This window comes from Lucilia cuprina, chromosome 2 (assembly GCF_022045245.1).
Source record: "Lucilia cuprina isolate Lc7/37 chromosome 2, ASM2204524v1, whole genome shotgun sequence".
NCBI lineage: Eukaryota > Metazoa > Arthropoda > Insecta > Diptera > Calliphoridae > Lucilia > Lucilia cuprina.
The window spans coordinates 3,109,839-3,125,772 of record NC_060950.1 but is presented as its reverse complement, the minus strand read 5'-3'; the positions used below and the strand labels follow the sequence as shown (position 1 = coordinate 3,125,772).

The window sequence follows — 15,934 nt, the reverse complement described above, 5'->3', positions numbered from 1 at the left end:
ATATTAAATTGCGAAATAACTTTTCTCACTATTTAAAAATTCTTTAAAAAATCGCATTCGCCCGAGCAGGGACTTGAACCCTGGACCCTTGGATTAAAAGTCCAATGCTCTACCGACTGAGCTACCCGGGCACATACTATAAACAGTGTAAAAATTCATATTTCAAGAGGTTTTTCTTGATAAGCCTTTTCAAGGATAAGATTTAATAATGAAGATTTCTTGGCATCTGTACAAGGATAAACGGAATTTACCAAATGGAACAAAAATTCATATTTTTTAATTAGAATAAAATTAAATCCCATATCTATTTTTTGTATTATATTATAAATCTCCAGAGAATTAAAGGACATATTATATTTTATATTAATTATCATTTAATTATTACTGATATATTTAATTATTACTGATATATATTATAAATTTCCATAAAAATCTGTAATCGCCCGAGGAGGGACTTGAACCCTGGACCCTTGGATTAAAAGTCCTTTTCAAGGATAAGATTTAAGATAAGGATTTCTTGGCATCTGTACAAGGATAAACGGAATTTACCAAATGGAACAAAAATTCATATTTTTTAATTAGAATAAAATTAAATCCCATATCTATTTTTTGTATTATATTAAAAATCTCCAGAGAATTAAAGGACATATTATATTTTATATTAATTATCATTTAATTATTACTGATATATTTAATTATTACTGATATATATTATAAATTTCCATAAAAATCTGTAATCGCCCGAGGAGGGACTTGAACCCTGGAACCTTAGATTAAAAGTCCTTTTCAAGGATAAGATTTAAGATAAGGATTTCTTGGCATCTGTACAAGGATAATCGGAATTTACCAAATGGAACAAAAATTCATATTTTTTAATTAGAATAAAATTAAATCCCATATCTATTTATTGCATTATATTATAAATCTCCAGAGAATTAAAGGGCATATTATATTTTATATTAATTATCATTTAATTATTACTGATATATCCTTTATATATATTATAAATTTCCATAAAAATCCGTATTCGCCCGAGCAGGGACTTGAACCCTGGACCCTTGGATTAAAAGTCCAATGCTCTACCGACTGAGCTACCCGGGCACACAATGTTAATAATGTAAAAAATGCAATCTTTATTTTAAACCAAAAGGTAAAAAAATCTTAAATAAACTTTTTAATAACTATGATCAGAGTTATTATTTCTATTTAAGTTTGAGAAAGATCACAAAGATAAGAAAATACTTAATTTTTTACATTGTAATCGAAGGTTTAAACAAAATTATATATCCTTTCGTACGTTAATCCTTTCATGGGTTTTCGAGATCTAACGGAATCATAACGGGATCAAGAAGCATCGGTGGTTCAGTGGTAGAATGCTCGCCTGCCACGCGGGCGGCCCGGGTTCGATTCCCGGCCGATGCAGTTATATTTTGCATTCCCAATCGGTTTCTTAGCCAATATGTTCACAAGTTATTAAATTTAAAAAAGGTAAAGTTTTGTAAAAACTTTTTTAAAAATATTAACCCGCCCGAGCAGGGACTTGAACCCTGGACCCTTGGATTAAAAGTCCAATGCTCTACCGACTGAGCTACCCGGGCTTATGTAATATACATATACATATGTATATCATTACCATTTGTAATAAACACAAGAAAGGTCCTGTCATTATAAATGATGCTCGAAAAATTAATTTAATTTGTTTCATTAACTTTATTTTATTTTACTCATTTTTGAACGAAAGTTAAAGTCATTATCAATTAAAATAATCAGATAAAGTGCAATTACGCTTTTTCAAGCAGGATCAAGTAAGTAAAAAAGATATAAACATTTAATAATTTTATTTTCGAAGTCTTGAATGGTTTATTAATTAAGATGCTTTAAAAAGTGCAATCTTAAATGTGGCAACATAGCATAGGAATTGTATATTATACATTATTATATTAAGATTCTTTTAATGTTATATATTAATAAATAGAGTTAACAAGCATCGGTGGTTCAGTGGTAGAATGCTCGCCTGCCACGCGGGCGGCCCGGGTTCGATTCCCGGCCGATGCAGCCCTTTCTTATTTTAAATAATTAATTTAATTAAATAAATATGTACCTAATTTAATGGAAATAAATCTTCATAGCAACTGCTTCGCTATGACCATCATTTATTTGTATAAACATCCCGCTTATTTATATTCTTCTAAACCGGCATAAATCCAAGAAAAATAGTTTTGAGTGCAACTTCATTGAATTTTAGTTTTTTTCTGAAATAATATCAACTTTATCTAAATTTTAACTCTTTAAAAGTAGACAAAACTGTATGAAAACTATTTGACACATATTTTCCAGTCTTTTTAGATTTTGATCGATAGTAATTAAAAGTTTAGTTCAGTACCCTGGACTATTTTGTAAAGTGAATAATCATAAAAAATATGTCAAGCCGCCCGAGCAGGGACTTGAACCCTGGACCCTTGGATTAAAAGTCCAATGCTCTACCGACTGAGCTACCCGGGCATATGAGTATTTATTACATATTGAGCCCGACATTTTAAATAAGTCGGATGCACAAACTATAAATTTTGATGTCATACAATAATGCTCATTTTTTCAATTATAAACAAAAAGTAAATAAAATAAATAATATACACTGATAACATTATTTTGGTAAATTGATTCAACCTGCGTCTCGAATGTTTCTTTTTTATAAAATTAAAATTGGCAACGTAGCATTAATCGTAAAATTTTTTACAAGGTCAAGTTCTGTTGAGCATCGGTGGTTCAGTGGTAGAATGCTCGCCTGCCACGCGGGCGGCCCGGGTTCGATTCCCGGCCGATGCAGTTCTTTTTTGTATTGATTAATTAATGCTGTAGTTTTTTGCTTATCTTAATAATCATCCAATAAATCATATTTAAGCCAAGTCAAATTTCTTAATCTATTTAAAAAAGTTAGAAAAAAATACATGATCGCCCGAGCAGGGACTTGAACCCTGGACCCTTGGATTAAAAGTCCAATGCTCTACCGACTGAGCTACCCGGGCACATGCAGGTTTTTTCTTTCTATAAATTTTAGAACGTATGCATCTTGTAATAAAAACGGAAGCAATTCTTAGCTTTTAAAGATCGGATCGGCGTGTTCTTTCAGATATTACTTAAATATTTCATGCAAGTTAAATAGCTTTATTTTTAGAAATCAACTCGGTAAGTAAAATTCGACGACGCAGCAAAATGTTGTATTATATTTGTAAAGTTCAGAACTTGAACTTTTCCCGTGAAGCATCGGTGGTTCAGTGGTAGAATGCTCGCCTGCCACGCGGGCGGCCCGGGTTCGATTCCCGGCCGATGCAATTTCTTTTTTTGTATCAACTTAATAAACTGATAACTATACTACACATATACAATGTATATCGATAAATTATTGGAAATATAAGTCAATGTTAGAATGCAAAAAAATATAATCGCCCGAGCAGGGACTTGAACCCTGGACCCTTGGATTAAAAGTCCAATGCTCTACCGACTGAGCTACCCGGGCATACATTACACATCTTTTTAATTCACACTATGAATAAGTTTTGTCTAATATCGATGTCCTACAGGACTTTGCTCGGACTTTATATATGTATGTAAATTATGAAATAGTTTTCAATTTGTATATGAATTCCATTTATGTTTTGTACTTCACTTTTAATAATATTTAGAAATTTCAAAATACTTTTTGAGAATTACAAAATGTTCATCATGTAGTTGTCATTTAAGAATTAAATGTGACAACATTGCATACTACAGCATCTGGAAATTTGCAATTTACAAGAGAATTAAATATTACGTGTAGCATCGGTGGTTCAGTGGTAGAATGCTCGCCTGCCACGCGGGCGGCCCGGGTTCGATTCCCGGCCGATGCAGAAATCAGTTTTTTTTTATTGAAATGTGTATAATTTTTGCTTAATAAAAAGCTTGTAAAATTAGAATAAAATTGTTTTAATCGCCCGAGCAGGGACTTGAACCCTGGACCCTTGGATTAAAAGTCCAATGCTCTACCGACTGAGCTACCCGGGCACATAACATTAAAAAAATATTCCTTAATATTATTTTCAAATGACAGTTTGCTCTCAAATTTCTCTCATTCTCATGTGCATTGCAATATTTTGAGTGCAGAAATAGTTATAAAAATGTTTCATTTTCCTAGTTTTTCTTTAAGGATAATAACTTTTTACAACATTATGTTGAAGCTAAATGTGTGCTATTAAAATTATATTGTACTATAAAAAGATGAATACCGCCCGAGCAGGGACTTGAACCCTGGACCCTTGGATTAAAAGTCCAATGCTCTACCGACTGAGCTACCCGGGCCTATACAAGTTTTCCAGAGTTATTTCTAAATATTTCTAAAAAGGAAATTAAGTTAATAGGAATTTTTATTTCGGGAAGTCTATATAGCATCGGTGGTTCAGTGGTAGAATGCTCGCCTGCCACGCGGGCGGCCCGGGTTCGATTCCCGGCCGATGCAACTTGGAACTTTTTAAGTGAAAGTTACAAGAGTCATATTTAAATCAATAACCAACCAACCCTCGTGATATTCACATTGGCTTTTAAAGTAAAATTTTAAAGACATTGAAATTATATAATATAAAATTCCAACGCCCGAGCAGGGACTTGAACCCTGGACCCTTGGATTAAAAGTCCAATGCTCTACCGACTGAGCTACCCGGGCTCGTTGCAGGTCATAGAAGACCCTAGCATATTGCGTAATTTGGCTGTAAATATGTAGTGTAAATTATTATGGACTACATCTTTGAATAAGATGTAGTCCAATTGTCAAAAAACGCGAAAAAACTATGTAGCCCGAGCTGGTGTATACCCTGCCTTGGATTAAAAGTTCAATACTCTACTGGGCTACACGGAGGGATTTTTTATCTTTCAAAAATTAAAAAGCATTCGTCCCGCCCGAGCAGGGACTTGAACCCTGGACCCTTGGATTAAAAGTCCAATGCTCTACCGACTGAGCTACCCGGGCATCTAAAAATAGAACGGCAAAAACTGATATTTAAATTCAATTTTCGTATTTTAACTCATACAACGGGAAGCCCCTCTACAGAATTCTTAAATTTATTTCCGTTACTCATTTATTATTCATCACAAACCTGCCTCTTTTTGCACGTTTTTCTAAATTGTATTACAAGAATTTTGTTTATTTTTTTTTAATCAATAACTAATGTTGTTGCTGTTAATTTAGTTAATAACTTTTGTATTAATGAAACATGTTGTTGGTTATAAATATTCGAAATGCAAATTAAATTTTAAATGAAATTATTAACGTAATTGTCAGACAGGTTTTTTTCTGTTTTTGTTTTGAAGTTTTTAAGAGATAAAGACAGAGAGAGGTTAAAGAACCTTTAAAATACGCTCCCTGTACTCTTAAAAAAATCAAACTTGTATTTATCGTAGTTTTTTAATTTTATTTTTTGTTTTTAAACAAATTTTAATTATTTAATTTAGTTAAACACTTAAAAGTTGTTGGGCTTTAAGTGGGGACCTTGAAAGTATTAGTAGGTCAATTATTAATTGCTGATCAATACTAATTAAGTGATGAATGTTTTTTGACGTATTGGTTTTCGAACTAATTTTAAGACGTTTGTTGTTTTTTTTTAATATTTTAAACAAATTAATAGTTAATGTTTTAATTTTGACAAACTATGGGTTGGTAAAAAATTAATTATAATTAATTTTTGAAATTATTAGAAAAATTAGTTAAAATTAACATTGACATTAAAGGTTAGTGTTAAATAATTTAATGGTTTTCTTAAGGTTAAAGTTTTCAACATTATGCAATAAATTAATTATTTGTTTTGAATATTTAATACCTACATGGGATAACTATTGCCGGCTGTAGGGCAAAACAATTGATGATAACGTTTTATGCAGGGCACACCCTTTATCAAGTCTCCACGTACATCCAAACCCAAAGCCACTGATAAGGCTGTCCACCAAATCTATAAAGGAAAAGCAATAAAGAACACACAAAGGAAATTGTCAATATAATAAATAAAAAGTTGTAAAATAGTAATTAAAATTTAAAGAAAAATTTAAGTTTGTTGTACAACATCATTTTAAATGCAATGAAATGCATAAAACGCACGTAGTGTGAGTCAACACGTGCCTAGAACTTTATCTAAAAGTAACGGATTTTTCGTTTACAGAACTTATAAAATAATCAATGAATTATTATTGTATTAGATACTGTTGAATAATTTTAATTTATTTTATCCAATAGGAAGTAAATACTAGATCTAACAATAATATGTTGAAGCAAACTTATATCTTCATAAATACATATTTAAATTTATTCAAAACAATTTTAAAATTCAAATAATTGCAACTTTGTCAATTTTATTTATTAACTTGATAAGTGTAATGAAAAATTGTGCCGATTTTAATATAAAACATATTGGCATATTACTGCATATTTACAATTTAATATCGTTTTAAAAGCTCAGTAATATTTACATAAATGAACATTTATTTGCTATAAATATTAACGGATTGGTTTCATTCAATTTATGTAAATGGATCGATAAATGCTCACTAATGACAACTATTAGATTAAACGATTTGTATAGCTCCACAACTAATAATATTAATTTCTCTTTAGTTTTACTATTCATTTCTAGTCAAACTAACTTTATAATCTATAGATTTATTTTTTTTTTATAATCTGCAAATATATTTGCAATCTCAATTAATTAAATTACACTATAACTAATCCAATTATATGCTAGTTATATGGACTACTATAACATATTAAAAATTTGTTTTTTATATGTTAACGTAACGATTAGTTAATACATTACAAATAGTTAAGGATGATATTGGTATATATTTTCTATTGGGTATTTAAAGTGAAATCACATATTGAATATCTATGAAGATGCTGCATTGCATTTTTCCATAAAACTAGTTTTGAAAATTATGATCCAAATGAAGATGAATTTAATTTATTTTATTATTATGAATTATCATAAGCATCGGTGGTTCAGTGGTAGAATGCTCGCCTGCCACGCGGGCGGCCCGGGTTCGATTCCCAGCCGATGCAATCTCTTTTTTTTACAACTGGAATAAATGGAATGGAAAATGGTAGATGCTGGTGACAAATTTTGTTGTATAATAATATAATAATCGCGCTCTGACAAATTTCTAAAACTCACGGAGTTTAAATAATATTTTTAATAATTTTTCAAAAATTGTCCAGAATTTCAGACATTTTCTTCACAGAAAAATTCTCAGAATCCTAGAAATTTTCTTTATAGAAAATTTGTCGGAATTTAAGACACTTTCTTCACAAAAAATTTCTCAGAATATGAGACATTTTCCCCATAGAAAACTTCCCAAAATGTGAGATAATTTCATAAAAGAAAATTTTACAAAATCTAACCCATTTTCTTCGCAGTAAAAATAAAAAAATTCTCAGAAACCTAGACATTTTTTTACAGAAAACTTGTCGGAATGTAAGACACTTTCTTCAAGAAAATTTCTCAGAAACTAAAATATTTTCTTCACATAATCTGAGACAATTTCTTTACAGAAAATTTCTCAGAATCAGAAAGTTAACTTTACTGTTAATGTTTTAAATTGTCTTCAAAATTTATTACAATAATAAACTTATTACAATTTGAAACATTTTCTTAAATAAAATTCTCACAGTCTAAATTTTATACTGTATTTATACTATAAAACATTATTTTAGTAGCAGATTTCTCAGAATCTGGTATATTTTCTGTATAGAAAATTTCTCGGAATCTGAGACTATTTCCTGATAGAAAATTTTCGAAAATTTGAAAAAATTTTTTCATAAAAAATGTATCTGATACTGAAAGTTAACTTTACAAAAATAGTTTAAATTTTTCTTCAATAAATTCTAATATGAAGTTTTACATTAAAAAAAAACTTCGACGTGTTTACCCACATAGTAAATTATTTTAGATAAAATATATTTTCTGTAGAAAATTTCATATAAACTGAAACGTTTTCATTCATACATCATTTTTATAATCTTATAAATTTTCTTTAAAAATAATTTCTCATATGGATAAGCTCTAACAATTTGAAAAAATGTCTAAAGATATGGAAATAATAAAGGAAATTTCTCAGAATCAATGACATTTTCTGCAAAATCTTAATATCTTCTCTAAAGAAAATTGATGATAAAAAAATGATCTTTGTACAATATTTTTTAAAATTTATAACAGTTTCTTTATATATTTACAAAAACTTTATTAATAACATTTTTACGATCAGCGACATATTGTAAGTTTGTGTTAGAATCTAATATTTCTAAAATTTAACTTTCAACAATTTTGCCTATTGAAATTAACTACGTATCTTTTAACTAAAAAAAATTTAGTTATTATTTATAAAATAAAAAGAAGAATACTTAAAAAAAACAAAGAATAATATCACGTCTTTAAAGTTATACATCTGCTTAAAGTTGTACAAAATGCAAACGCTATATGAAGGCTTAGTACTATTTCTATAATTGGCATTTTGCAATTTGTTGCAATAATGTACATATTGCAACAGCCAGCTACATACAACATCAAGAGCCTTTCTAAAGACCTTTCAAGAATCTAGCAACAACTCTAATAAACCAAATCTAGGTTATTTGTAGTAACAACAACAACAAGAAAATTAAACCTTCATAAATGTCACAAAAGATGATAAAGTGATTGAAAAGGAATGGCATAATGTTGCGTCAAAGATCATCAGTAATTTAAATCTTGTCTAAAATTTAAAACAATTTAATTATACATGTGAAGCAGAGCGTGTTATTTGTCGTAAGACAATTGTCTTCTTAAAAATTACAACAAAATTATACCTAAAATAAAACAACTTCTTATCTATCTTAGAACTCTATTGAAGTAAAAGTAGAAAGGGAATTTAGTATAAGGATTTCTGAGTTGTATAGAAAAAATCTTTTAAGAAACTCCAACGAGCATCGGTGGTTCAGTGGTAGAATGCTCGCCTGCCACGCGGGCGGCCCGGGTTCGATTCCCGGCCGATGCATTTCATTATTTTTCAAGAATTTATGAATAAAACGTAATATTTCTGATCTAATTATATAGTCGATTAGAAACTAATATAACTTAGTCCCCCGATTTAATGCTTTACATTAAGAAGAGAATAATATAAAACTTTAAAACCATAAAGAAATAGTAGATTCTACAATCATAGGCCTCTGAAATTTCTAAAAACTAACATTTTTTAATTCGATAATTTTTATAAACTTTGCAAATACAAATTTTGATAACTTGGTCTATTTAGTATTTATGCATGTGCAAAATTTTAACATTCTATCATATGAGTGTAGGGTATTTGCGATATTTAGCAAAGATGGCCTCATTAATATTTGCTTTTTTGTTTAACACATTTGATCGCCTCAAAAGTCATTATGCCGCTATATTTCTTTTAAATAAAATAAAATTCACACGCACTAATCTTTCGCTGACAATCGATGAATATGTCTGGCCTATTGCTTTTTAACCAGTTTTTAAAATTATTACAATCGAACAAAAAAAAAAGTACAATACACAAAAAAATGTTAAAAAGCCGGCTTTAAATGTATGCGATTTTGCGCGTAGCTTTATGTGTGTGTTTTTTATTTTATCAATTGATTTAAATTTTCGATCATGTTTTGCTGATACGTTTGCGGAAATAATTTCAGTTTATTTTTTTGTTTGTTATTTTATTTCGTATTTTTTATACATTTTATTTATGAAGGTCAACATCGTTTTCGTTAGAGTCGTAAAATGTTTTTAATTTTTTTCTCGAAATAAATTGCAAACAGAAAGAAAATTTTTAATTGTTACTTTATAAACGTTAAATTTAATTAGCAATTTTTAATAAGTGTTAAAACCCAACTACACTAAACTGTAATGAAATTCATAATTATAATTTAAACAATTAAATAAAGGTATTTATTTATGCTGGGTAATAAAAATCAACATTTTTTAAAGGATTGTGATTGTTTTAAATCGGTGTTTTGTAGCACTTGAAATTATAAAGTTTGCCAGATGAAATGAAGTTTATTTGTTGATATTTGGTTTATAAATCTGCAAAAGTAAGAAGCATCGGTGGTTCAGTGGTAGAATGCTCGCCTGCCACGCGGGCGGCCCGGGTTCGATTCCCGGCCGATGCAATTCTATTTTTTATGCTTGTAATTCATTTAATTTTTTTAGAATCTTCTTAGAGAATAATGTGGAAAAACTGAAATCTGAGGTATTTTGTTTACCAGGATCTCTCAGATTTATTCATTAGAAAGTTTGTCAAAATCTAAAATATTTTGCCTCTAAATCTGAGAAATTAGTTCATACAAAATATCTTACGATTTCGTTCATAGAGAATTTCTCATAATCTGAAAGTTTTACCAATAGAAAGTTTCTCAGAATCTTTGAGATTTTGTCTCTAAAAGATTTTCCATAATATTAAAGGTTTTGTATATAGATTTTGTCTATAAAATGTTTCTCGATATCTAAAGGGTTTTCTCCATAGAATCTGAGAGATCTTTTCCAATAAAATTTTTCTGAATTTGAGATATTATGTGGATAAAAAATTTACAGGATCTGACAGATTTTGTCTACAGAAAATTTCTCGGAATCTCAGATTTCATATCAATAAAGAATTCCCCAGAATCTGAAAGATTTTGTCTACAGATTTTTTTTTGAATCTCCGGGATCTTGAATTTCTCAGAAACTAAAAGATTTTATTTATAAAAAATATTTCATAATCTGAGAGATTAAGTCTATAGAAAATTCTAAGAATCTGTGAGATTTTGTCTAAAAAGAGTCTACAGAAAATTTCTCAGCATCTGAGAGTTGTTTTTGTCTATACATAATTTCGCAGAATCTAAGAGATTTCGTTTTTAGAAAATTTTTCCGAATCTGAGAGATTATGTCTATACAAAATTCTTAGATTCTGTAAGATTTTCGCTAAAAAGGGTGTATAGAAAATTTCTCAAATTCTGCCAGATTTTGTCTACGGAAAATTTCTCAAAATCTGTTAGATTTTGTTTACGTGAAATTTCTCTGTCTGTCAGATTTTGTTTATAGAAAATTTCTCAAATTTCTCTCTTAGATTCTGTCGGATTTTGATTAAAAAGGGCTTATAGAAAATTTCTCAAAATCTGTCAGATTTTGTTTAGGAAAATTTCTTAAAATCTGTCAGATTTTGTTTACGGAAAATTTCTCAAAATTTGACAGATTTTGTTATGGAAAATATCTCAAAATCTGAGAGATTTTGTCCAGAATATGAGAGATATTGTCTGTAGAAAATTTCTCAAAAATTTAGAATCTGACACTTTTTGTCTAACTTAAAATGTTTTCAGTTTTTTTCGCTTGCTTTTAAAATCTTACTGCGTAGTGTCTGCTGATTGCTGTTAATTAACAATTATAAATTCTAAGATTTTTAGTTTTTGTAAAGACTTGATGATAAAGTAATTATGTATAACATTTTAACCTTCCAAGCCTACTTTTGTTATGTGAAGTACATGCATTATGTCTGACGAAATAATCGACTAAATTGATGAATTACTCAAGTATACAAGTTCTGTAGATTTAGAAAATAAATGATAAATGTCAAGTATTTTTAACTTTTTTTAATTTTTTACTTACAGGTATTTGAACAAATGAACCATTATTAAAACTGGGATAGTGAAACAATGGCACCACAGGTACTGTACCATTTTTGAGGTATATAGGTCCTTGTATAGGGGTAACAGTCATGGGAGTTTTAGGAGAACCATCTGAAAAAAAATTAAAAACAATAAATCTTTTGAAATTTCTAAAGGCTAAAAACAAAAGATTTAAGACAGCTACATTTTTTCTCATATATAAATAAAAACCTTAAAACTTGAAGATTTATATGTAGTTAATTTTGTTTGAGATTATCTAGGTTATTTAGTGCAAAAAACCAAATTATTTTACAACTATTTTGCATCTTTTGTAAAAATGTCACATCTCATTTTGCACAAAAACAAAACAAATAAATCTTTAAATATCTAGATACATTGTTGTAGATTGTCAGATTGCAACATCACTTCGTTTTTTTTTTCTTTAAATTTTACAACTTTATATGCACACCACATGATTTGACTCTCATTGAATTTGATGACACATGATTTAGCAATTTATGCCACTTATGACAGCTTTGAATCAGTCACACAGACAGACACACTGACTCGCTGTCAGTCAGTGTTAAGACCGCAAATTTTCTTAGTTTTACAGTAACGCAAGTAATCAGGTTCGTCTTAAAAATCAGTTACGACAACTTTAACAACTTCTGTGCTCCATATGATAGTACACTAGTGCTGCCGTATCTGCACATGTGTATCTCTCACATAAATCTTTTTGTAAATTTAAAGTACAGTGGGTTCGAGATAGTAACATAAACAGTAACAAAATTTTAACTTTTACTTCATTGATTTGCTTCGATTTTTGAAAACATGTCTTTGATATTAACAAATTGTTATTTTGCATTCATTTACTAAATCATTATGATGGCACGATTAAAAGTCTGCAGCTGTAGTAAATTTAATTGAAAATTAATCTATTTCTATGCATTTTATTCGTTTAAAAAGTCGTAAACATAAATTATTTCAACTAATTTGAGTTATTTTAAAGCTTGAACATTATTTGTATTATTTCAAAATTTAACATTGACATATTTTTATACAAAAAAATAGTAAAAATTTTGTTAACTTTTTATTTTTAAAACTCAAGAGCTTCTTATTTTTAATGAAATCATTTTTAAAATACAGGATTATTAGTCATCCTAGTTATGTTGGTATGTATGTAAAACAACATTTTGTATTCAAATTAAATTAGTTTAATTTAAATAAGTATGACGCAAATAAGCATAATGAGTCCATTTAATTGCAAATTATAAAGATTTGATTATGAAATGACCTTGCTTTCTATAAACATTTTAAATTGCTATTGTTTTCTTTTTTTTAATTTAAATAGAATTAATTCTTAACATTTTGTTATATAATTATTTGACATAACGTTTTTGAAAACGAACAAAGTTTCTAAATTTCTTTGTTATTTATGATTAATAAAAAAACTTAATTACAATTGGTTATTTTTTTAATTCAACAGTGCCCATCGCTGAAATAATGGATTCGAATTTTTAGATTAGTAGTTTTATGCTACTAACTTCATCAATTTCTCTTAATTTTTACCATGGTTGAATATGGTTAGGGCCAGATGTGACTTTCTAATAGATTTCATACTCATTTAAAATTTATTACAATTGATACTACCTCGATTTTTAAGTAAAAGTGCAAAAAGTACCTTTTTTTAATCCGAAATAAGTATTGAAAACCTTTTTTGAATTGGACCTGATATAAGGTAGATAGAGTCCGTTGTGGATCGATCCTCATAAAATGTTGTAGAGAGATTTTGTGCTTATTTGCTTTTATGCCGTATATCATAACTAAATACTCTCCCAGAGGTAAGATTTACATCATATGGGTACCAGGCCACTCGGGAGTAGTCGGCAACGAGAGGGCAAATGTAATAGCTTTAAAGGATAGGGAGCTCGATGTAGTTAACCTGACAAATGCAAAACAATTCGACGCAACAAAAGCTGAATTAAAATATGGATGAGAGAATCCCATAAGAACCACAAAGTAGGGTGACCCTGATGAAAGCAAGACAAGAAATCTCCACAAAAATGAGCAAGTCTGAGGTTAGTATGATGGTACGTATTTTGAGTGGACACACAGGTTTACGTGCACATCTATACAAAATTATGTAGAGCATGTGGAGAGGACAGTAAAACTCTGAAGCACTTTCTTTGCCACTGTCAGGCATTCGTCGAAGTTAAATCCAAGTATCTTGGAAGTGATGTTATTCCGAAAATAACATTCTTATCCAACACTGATTGGAAGATTCTGCGGAATTACGTCCAGGAAACTAAGTTTCTAAATATAGAAAAATAATACATTCAATGAACAATTTTTTTCATTAATTGGAGCGCACAAAAGGCCCGATAGTGGCGTAGGTGTATTTCTTCGGATTTGATGTAGTATACATCCTCCCATCAACCTAACCTAACCATATCATCACGGTATTTGTGTTTTTAAAACAGTTAAAACGTTTTTCCGGGGTCCACTTGTATGGGGGCTATTCAAAAACTTTGACCAATTCTGCCCATTTTCTATAACAAAAAATCCTTTAAATAAATATGTAGAAAATCGCAATCCTTTAACTCTTTACTATCATGATTTAAACATATAGACCAACAGACTAGTCTTTACAAAAAGTCGATTTATTAAGAAAAGGGGGAAATACCCCAGAGTTTAAAACCCTTGATCACCGACCAAAGTCCAGCCGTTTAAGACACATCGAAATTGCCTCTATCTGAAATCTTAATTAAATATTCCAATACATTTCGTTCCATAATTCAATAACGACTGTTGACTTATATTTTTGTCGGTCGGTGGCAAATATTTTATGTGTTTCGAACCGAATGACAATATCGATATACTCCCATCAACATAAAATAAGTAGCACTGTGTCCACGGACGTAATGGTGTCATAATATAGTGACATTAAGTTCATGGATTACAAATAGTCGATTTATAAAGAAAATGCTTAAAAAAGCTATATACCCCAGAGTTTAAAACCCTTAAGCTTCAAGCGATGTTCCCAAATATAAGAAAATTACTTCCTAAAGCGGGTCTTATATATAACTTTGCACTATGTTTTCAAAGATATTCAAACTCGTAATACCCTTCGATAAAAATTCGATACAAAAATGATTTAAAAAAAATTTTGATTTATTATGTTTTTCGCACCACTGTAATATACGTCTCAACTTAGAGACTTCTGTGGCTTCTGAAGGCGTTTGTTTATATCTACTGTCAATTGAGTTACTCTTATGATTATTATTTTCATTATTATTTGTTGTTTATTTACATGCTGCCAATGTAAATATTGCTGACATGAACGCCTGTTGATTTGGATGTCATTTTCAAAAAGAAAAAAATTGCTACTGATGTAATGTTAACCAATAATACATTTTATTTCATTGTTAAACTACTTTATTAATTTTGTTGGTTTTTACAAAATGTTTGTTTTAACTACTTGAAAACCATTAAAGATTCCATGTAATCCCTGGTATAGTATCAATTTACACTTTTTATATGAAAACAAAAAAGACAAATTTATGGATTTTCCAAAACCTTGTCGTCTAGTCATGTTTTTGCATTTAATTTACTTGTTAATCCTGATTCAAGTTTAAATTGAATTACAAAAACAAATAAAAATTCGTATGACAATAAATAGTTTCAATATCAATGGTGTCGTAAAAATTAACTTAGTAATCCATTTTCGTAAAAACTTACAATATAGGTATGCAAGTTGATATGTAAATGATTTCAAGAAGTAATATATCTGAGTTAAGGGGAATTTTGTTTACACTACAATTGTCTAGTACAAACAAATTTTAATTATTTTAATTGCTTAATTATAATTTAAAATATATTCGAGAATATTTCAAGAATTTTATTATCTGCCAAACTTTAAGTTCCTTTAAGAAGTGTGACTAGTGGAAGTAATTTTTGTATGTATTAAGAATTCTGTTTATAGACGGACTTTTTTCAATTTTAAAAGATCTTCCTTAGTTGCTATTGCTGTTGCTAAGTCGGCTGTAAAGCGGAATGGTTATAAATGCCACTTATGCCACTTTTTTTTGAGTATAGCTCAGTTTAAAAATTAAAATAATTTTTATTGTTTAATATTTTTACAACTCATACATTATTTGTAAAAACTACTTGAGATGCATCATCATTGTAGTCGGCGACGTTGTCGTCGTTATTATCATCATCTTTATCCATTACATGACACTGTAAATTCGTTTGTGCCCATTTATGCACGATTTTTATACAAAAACCCAC

General features: G+C 29.2%; 1 protein-coding gene and 18 non-coding genes across 20 annotated transcripts in view; 8 read left to right on the top strand and 11 right to left on the bottom strand.

Annotated features, from left to right (window-relative positions):
- LOC111680614 (protein spaetzle 3) overlaps nt 1-15,934 on the bottom strand; it is a 32,419-nt gene that overhangs the window by 3,871 nt on the left and 12,614 nt on the right. For both annotated transcript variants that reach the window (XM_023442287.2, XM_046956529.1), the window contains 2 exons: nt 11,646-11,776; nt 5,851-5,975 (listed from right to left, as the gene is read on the bottom strand). In XM_023442287.2, coding sequence (XP_023298055.2) covers nt 5,851-5,975; nt 11,646-11,776 — 256 coding nt within the window. The remainder of the gene's footprint in view (nt 1-5,850; nt 5,976-11,645; nt 11,777-15,934) is intronic.
- Trnak-uuu lies at nt 59-131 on the bottom strand. Its single transcript has one exon. It is a non-coding gene; the product is annotated as a tRNA-Lys (tRNA).
- Trnak-uuu lies at nt 1,029-1,101 on the bottom strand. The gene has a single exon. It is a non-coding gene; the product is annotated as a tRNA-Lys (tRNA).
- Nucleotides 1,352-1,422, top strand: Trnag-gcc. Its single transcript has one exon. It is a non-coding gene; the product is annotated as a tRNA-Gly (tRNA).
- Trnak-uuu lies at nt 1,526-1,598 on the bottom strand. Its single transcript has one exon. It is a non-coding gene; the product is annotated as a tRNA-Lys (tRNA).
- Trnag-gcc lies at nt 1,985-2,055 on the top strand. The gene has a single exon. It is a non-coding gene; the product is annotated as a tRNA-Gly (tRNA).
- Trnak-uuu lies at nt 2,430-2,502 on the bottom strand. Its single transcript has one exon. It is a non-coding gene; the product is annotated as a tRNA-Lys (tRNA).
- On the top strand, nt 2,756-2,826 carry Trnag-gcc. Its single transcript has one exon. It is a non-coding gene; the product is annotated as a tRNA-Gly (tRNA).
- Nucleotides 2,954-3,026, bottom strand: Trnak-uuu. Its single transcript has one exon. It is a non-coding gene; the product is annotated as a tRNA-Lys (tRNA).
- Nucleotides 3,262-3,332, top strand: Trnag-gcc. Its single transcript has one exon. It is a non-coding gene; the product is annotated as a tRNA-Gly (tRNA).
- On the bottom strand, nt 3,445-3,517 carry Trnak-uuu. The gene has a single exon. It is a non-coding gene; the product is annotated as a tRNA-Lys (tRNA).
- On the top strand, nt 3,817-3,887 carry Trnag-gcc. Its single transcript has one exon. It is a non-coding gene; the product is annotated as a tRNA-Gly (tRNA).
- Trnak-uuu lies at nt 3,969-4,041 on the bottom strand. The gene has a single exon. It is a non-coding gene; the product is annotated as a tRNA-Lys (tRNA).
- On the bottom strand, nt 4,263-4,335 carry Trnak-uuu. Its single transcript has one exon. It is a non-coding gene; the product is annotated as a tRNA-Lys (tRNA).
- Trnag-gcc lies at nt 4,422-4,492 on the top strand. Its single transcript has one exon. It is a non-coding gene; the product is annotated as a tRNA-Gly (tRNA).
- On the bottom strand, nt 4,624-4,696 carry Trnak-uuu. Its single transcript has one exon. It is a non-coding gene; the product is annotated as a tRNA-Lys (tRNA).
- Trnak-uuu lies at nt 4,927-4,999 on the bottom strand. Its single transcript has one exon. It is a non-coding gene; the product is annotated as a tRNA-Lys (tRNA).
- Trnag-gcc lies at nt 8,972-9,042 on the top strand. Its single transcript has one exon. It is a non-coding gene; the product is annotated as a tRNA-Gly (tRNA).
- On the top strand, nt 10,104-10,174 carry Trnag-gcc. Its single transcript has one exon. It is a non-coding gene; the product is annotated as a tRNA-Gly (tRNA).